Genomic DNA, 6513 nt, shown 5'->3' with positions numbered 1-6513 from the left:
TTATGAGATTGCTAGGAAATGTCAACTAATGCTTTGAATCATATTAATTATTTGCATCATACATGTTTAGTCTATTTGAACAGATGCTTTGAATTCAATGGATTTGATGAACAAGTAGAAAATATGAAACAGTGTTGATTGTCTGCTGCTGTAACTGCAGAGCATTGGCTTAAATCTAAACACAATAACAACCACCTTGTTTCTATTGTCATAAATAGCAGCCTCCTTCTGTTCAACAGATCCTAGAGTATTGTGTAAGGCAGCTGAAGCACAAGATTAAAACTTACAACAACACATTGTTGCAGAAGATTCCATATTTTGATCGTTTCCTGAGTAATTATTGATATGCAACCTATCGTTATAAACAAACCAATAACATCCACCCTTCTAAATATGCTTAACTAGTGATTCTAAATATGTATTATATTTAAAAACATACTTTATGTGTTAATTGTGTAAAAAGAGAATTTGCTAAAATGGCAAGTGTACTAGTGAGTTATAAGTAGAACCCATAGTTAGAATGAGATGTAGGAGGTAAGTTTGGTACTAAAACCTCACAAATGACATAATTAGATGATGTGAGGGGTTCAAAATACAAAGTACATTGCTTTAAATGGAAATCGGGTAGGTAACTAGAGTGCCTAAATGGGAAAAATCTACCCAAAACTTGAACGGATGATCTAAATGGTGATGTAAAGATTGGAACACCTTTGAATAAGTTAGTATGAAGTGTTAGAAAAGTGGGGGAAGTCAAAAAAGTCGCGTAGATTGCATTTTATGCAAGTTTTATAATTTACGTTGTTATTTTGGTAAACTACGCGCACAACACTCAAATAGGAGGAGTTTGATGGGATGTTAAGCTTTGGAACTAAGTTTTGGACCTATTAGGAGTCATTGGAGGTGTCGGAGATTTTTTACGGGATTCCGAGCTTAAAATCAAAAACGACAAAATTGCAAAGGAAAGCATAACACCTACAAATATGTAAAACTGCTTTTATTGGGAGGTATTTTCTGTAATACATTTATTGACAGTTATAGCTCATCTTGTTACAAAAGCATAGGCGAAAATCTCATTGAAAACGGAGGTCCGAGCGAAAACTTATGAATTTTTTAATGTTAAGTGGTCAAAATGGGTGATGGGTCAACCTAACCGGGCCAACCCGACCCAAAACGAGTTTAATTCGAGAAAAAACCCCATTTTGGCCCATTTCACTTCTACGAATTTCTGGGGTTATTGAGGTGCGATTTCACACATATAGGAGGTGATCTAACATTATTCTTGGTGAATAAAACAAGAAATTGAAGGTATAAAACTCTTAAATTTGTCTATTTCATGTATTGGATCATTTGATGGAGATCAGGGTTAGGGTTTGATGTGAAATTGATGACATCTTAGTATTTTGAGTAGATTAGGATACATATTTTGTTATTTAGTAAAAGGATGGATAAAATTACAAGAACTAGTTGAAATTATTGGATGAAAGTATGAATGTTTGACTTTTCAAAGTCAAAGTAGTCAAAATGATGATTTTGATGGAAAGAGCTTAGATTTATGAAGATTATGCTATTTTATGATAAACATTTGGATTTGATACAATATGATATGAATTGAGCATGAAATGGTATAAATGGTTATTTTGGGACTTGAAAGTCAACTTTTTACCCTGTTTTAGAAAATTTTGTATAAAATCATAAAGGATTTGTCTGTGGAAGGCATGCATGGGGTAAAGACTTTGGGTTTGGAGTTGTTTGGAGCTAATGATTCTTTCCATGGTATTGTATTTCCATCACTTGAAATTTTGAGATTTAGTAATATGAAAGGTTGGGAGAGATGGTCAACTAGACGTGGGGACGATGATGGAATTGCTAGATCGGTTCCTTGTCTTGGTAATGTTTTTATAAGAGATTGTCCAAAACTAGTTGAAATCTCAATTGATTTAATACCGTCACTTGGGGTTTTACTTATAGAAGGATGTTCTAAAGATGTATTTGAAAGCATGGTTGGTGTGCCTTCATCAATTAGTATGTTGACAATAAAGGATATTGAAGGATTTGCTCCACTAAATGGAGAAGTTTAAGAGCTTCTTGGGCCAGTTGAACATCTAAGCATCAATGGATGTGATGAATTGAGATATTTGTGTGAATCAGAGTCGAAGGCGTGTAGTTTCTTGTGAGTTTAAGGGAGTTGAAAATAAATCATTGTAAAAAGCTGGTATCATTGCACGAGCTCCCATCCTTTCTTCGGGTTCTTCGGGTTTATCATTGTGATAACTTAGAATCCATTTCAGATAAAGGTTTTGATATTATTCCCCTGGAATATCTTCAGATTAGTCGTTGTAAGAATCTGAAGTTTTTTCCTCATGAGCATTTGGAAAGTCTCACATCTTTGGAATACTTGGAGATATATAATTGTCCAAGTATGGATTACTCATTTCCTTGTGGGTTGTGGCCTCCTAATTTGAGAGGCCTAGCGATAGGATGCTTAAATAAGCCCATGTCAAAATGGGGGATTCAAAATTACCCAACATCACTTGTTCATCTTAACTTATCTGGAGAAAATTCAGGAGTAGTTTCATTTGTTGCAAATGCAAAAGATGTGACTTCAACATCGTTTCTTCTTCCACCATCTCTAATGAATCTATCATTCTCTAATTTTATGGAGGTGGAATTAGCTTCAGAGGTCTTGCAACGTCTCCCCTGCCTTAAGACACTTAATATCTGGTCATGCCCGAAACTTAAAGATCTACGGGAGACAAATACTACTGGCCCATCCTCTTTGATCATTTCCGAAATCCTTGATGTTGATGTGAATTATTTGATCATGGTACGTCATCTTTGTCTCTTACAGTCATTAAAAAAGGTGGTGGATTACTTAGTGAATATTTGAATCATTTTATGGTATTGTATTATTATGTATAGGCATTAAAATTCATGAGTAGTTTCATTTGTTGCAAATGCAGAAGATGTGACTTCAACATCATTTCTTCTTTCACCATCTCTAATGAATCTATTGATCTATGATTTTATGGAGGTGGAATTAGTTTCAGAGGTCTTACAACGCCTCCCCTGCCTTAAGAAACTTAATATCTGGTCATGCCCGAAACTTGAAGATCTACGGGAGACAAATACTACCGGGCCATCCTCTGTGAGAATTGAGGTGATTCAGTAGAAAAGGCAACTACAAGCTGGCTGATCATTTCCCAAATCCTTGACGTTGATGTGAATTATTTGATCATGGTACGTCATCTCAGTCTCTTACAGAGTCATTCAAGAAGGTGGTGTTTTTTGGTGGATTGCTTCATGAATATTTGAATCATTTTATGGTCTTGTAGTATCAAAAAATAGTAAAGTTTAAAATTGTATTTTGTTTCAATGGGAATATTTGAGATTTTGTCATGGATGGAAGTATTTTAAAGATTTAAATAGGTTAGCCTTCGTTCTGATGAATATTTAAATAGGTTAGCTTTTATTGTTTGACATACTTGTCAATTCATCTTCCATGGCTTTTAGCCACTTATCTATATTTGATGATTCCATAGCTTCCTTGAAACTGATTGGATCATCATCTTCTCCCAAATCAAACTCTATTTCAGTCAAATATACATGGTAATCATCTGATATTGTTGATCTTCTTTCTCTTGTAGATCTTCTTAATGGTTCTGTGTTATGTATTGGTTCAGGCAGTTGTTCTGGTACATGTTCAAGTGCATGTTCTATTTCAGATTCATGTACTTGATCTTGTGAAGGTTCCAAAGATGGATTGTCAGAAAATTGATCTATTTCTTCAACTACATTGCTACTTATAATAGGTATTGATTGCAATGTTATATTTCTATCTTCAGAAGTTAAAGATGGATCACTTTCATGGTATGTCATCCAATCCTCTAAATTATGTACAATTTGAGGTGAACCTCCCATATCATCATCTTCATTAAATATTTCATCATAAAATACTGCCTTATTAGTTTCAAAGATCCTTTGTCCTCTTCCTGGATTATAGAATTTATAACCTTTTTACTTTTCAGAGTATCCAATAAAGAAGGCTGACAGTGACCTTGAATCCAGTTTACTCAATTTTTCAACATGGTATTCTTTGGTCTCTGCCTTGCATCCCCATACATGAAAATGGTTTAGCCTGGGCTTATAGCCATTCCAAAGTTCAAATGGTGGACCTTTTATTGCCTTGGTTGGTGTTCTATTGCATATGTAATTTGGTGTCTCTAAGGCTTCACCCCATAGAAATTTCGGTAGACTAGATTTTGCAAACATGCTTCTAACCATGTTCATCAGTGTCCTGTTCTTTCTTTCTGCCACACCATTTTGTGTAGGAGTATAAGGAGTAGTGTACTCAGCTTTGATTCCAGCCCTTTCTAAATATATAGCAAAGGGTCCTTTATGTTGTCCCTTTTCAGAATATTTGCCAATTCTCCTCCTCTATCTGCTCTAACTACATTGATAACCTTCTCAGATTGTCTTTCTACTTCTGTCTTAAATTGTATAAGACAATCTAAGACTTGTGATTTTTCTGACATGAGAAATACATGACAGAATCTTGAGAAGTCATCTATGAATGTAGCAAAATATTGATTTCCACATATTGTCTCAATTGGGAAAGGCCCACATATGTCTGTGTGTATTAGTTCAAGAATACACTGACTTCTTTTAGAGTGAAAATTTCTAGAATTGGTCATTTTTCCCTTAAGACAGTCTACACATGTCTCAAAATCATCAAAGTCCAATTCTGGCAGAATTTTCTTTCTAATCAAGTCCTGCATTCTTGATTTAGATATGTGTCCTAATCTTTTGTTCCATAAGAAGGATGATATATTCTGTTTACGTCTTTTCTTAGCTATCGTGAATTTACTTATTGAGAATATATATCTTTTGAGACCCTTATTGATGGTTTCATTTACACAGTTCAGATGCCAATATAGATCAATTAAATATGCATTCCCAAAACAGACATCATCCAAATAAAATAACATACAATCTTTATTTGCATAGAAGGAAACATTGTTTTCAGTGACAATTTGAGAACCTACATCACATCAAGTTTCTCCTTTATTCTAGGTATATAATACACATTGTTAAGACTTAAGAGTTAAGACATAATTGTTTTTAAATAGTAGTCTACATTCACCAATAGCTTCAACCTTCAATGCTTGTCCATTTGCGGTACATATTCTAGATTCATTCAGTTTTGGAATTGTTGTCCTTGACAATCCCTGCATTGAATTAACAATATGTATTGGTGAGGCTGTATCAAACCACCATGAATTGTCACTATTACAAATAGTGGTTTATAAAGAAAATAAATGTTTAACATTACCTTTCTTGTTCAACCATTCCTTAAAGCCTTCACAGTCCTTCTTGAAATGTCCAGTCTTCTTACAGAAGAAGCATTTCAGTTCCCTTTTGTTCTTGAAGGGTCTTCCTTTACTTTTGTTATTCTTAACAAAAGGGGTAGAAGAACCTTTCTTATGAAAGTTGGAATGTTTCTTGATCTTATCCTTGGACTTTGACACATAATTGACAGCTATTGCCTTTCCTTTATTTTTGATTTCGGATTCCTCTTGGACACAAATAGAGATCAGTTCATCTAATGTCCATTTTTCCTTTCTGTGTGTTGTAAAGACTCCTTAAGTGGCTATATTGATCAGGTAATTAGTTCAACAGAAGGTGTACAAGGAATGAATCATCAATTTCAACTTTCATTTCCTTAAGTTTGCAGGAAGTGTCAATTCCTTGCAAAATGTATTCTCTTATATCCCTTGTCCGTTAAAACTCATTCTGATCAGCTTGTTCATAAGGTATCCAGTTTCTGCCTTATCTGATACCTTATACTTATCAGCAATTGAGGCAAAATAGAATTTAGCAAGATCGGATTCCGGTATTCCCCCTTTGACAGCATCAGTCATGCATTTCTTTATGTATATTAATGCTATTCTATTGTGTTTGTGCCATTCTTGATATTTAACCTTAACCTCTTTGGTTGCTGTATCTGCAGGTTCTGGTGGTGGATCTTCTTTGAGAACATGATCGAAGTCCAGAATACCCAACATAAGTTCGATGTCCTGTTTCCATTTCTTATAATTCACACCATTTAATGGTGCAAAATTAGCCACACTCATAGGATACTGTGTTGTATGTGACAGGAATTGTTGCTGATCAATTTTGCTTGGTGATCCTGAATTTATGGAATAGATTTGCTCTTATCAATCTATGCAGTGTGGTAATGAATTCTATTTGTTCATCAAGAATTCAATAAATCTTATCTACAAATGGAAACATGAATTTCGCATTTAATTACCTTTTGCGAAAGCATATCAATCCGAGATTCTGTCATGATCAAGTGTCTGTTTGATCAAAACTACTATGGTAGCATATGAAGAAACCAGACACTGTAATTTTACAATACCTACACATGATTCTTGACTACTGTAGTGGTACTTGAATCATATAAATCCAGATTCACTGTGGTGATATGTGGATTTCCTTAGAATTTTGACTACT

General features: G+C 34.4%; 1 protein-coding gene, 1 long non-coding RNA gene and 1 pseudogene across 2 annotated transcripts in view; 1 reads left to right on the top strand and 2 right to left on the bottom strand.

Annotated features, from left to right (window-relative positions):
• LOC112520052 overlaps nt 1-6513 on the bottom strand; it is an 83691-nt pseudogene that overhangs the window by 6225 nt on the left and 70953 nt on the right.
• LOC112518988 lies at nt 2195-3410 on the top strand. Its single transcript, XM_025126838.1, has 2 exons — nt 2195-2824; nt 3032-3410. Exons 1-2 carry the CDS (start codon nt 2420-2422, stop codon nt 3167-3169), a joined length of 543 nt encoding a protein of 180 aa, XP_024982606.1. The 5' UTR covers nt 2195-2419; the 3' UTR covers nt 3170-3410.
• The window catches only part of LOC112518989, a 2173-nt gene continuing 634 nt past the window's right edge, over nt 4975-6513 (bottom strand). Inside the window, exon 2 of the long non-coding RNA XR_003069887.1 lies at nt 4975-5225. This is a non-coding gene — a long non-coding RNA (uncharacterized LOC112518989). The remainder of the gene's footprint in view (nt 5226-6513) is intronic.

The sequence above is a fragment of the Cynara cardunculus genome (assembly GCF_001531365.2).
Source record: "Cynara cardunculus var. scolymus isolate 2C chromosome LG 10, CcrdV1, whole genome shotgun sequence".
Classification (NCBI taxonomy): Eukaryota; Viridiplantae; Streptophyta; class Magnoliopsida; order Asterales; family Asteraceae; genus Cynara; species Cynara cardunculus.
Note: the sequence above shows the minus strand (reverse complement) of the source record. Positions and strands in the feature narration are given on the sequence as shown.

What these genes read in the sequence shown, in the direction of transcription:
- LOC112518988 (XM_025126838.1), top strand. Translation starts at nt 2,420, where the DNA reads ATGGATTACTCATTTCCTTGTGGGTTGTGGCCTCCTAATTTGAGAGGC. An exon ending in ATGTGAATTATTTGATCATG is followed by an intron (nt 2,825 to 3,031) that starts GTACGTCATCTT and finishes GATTTTATGGAG; the next exon opens with GTGGAATTAGTTTCAGAGGT.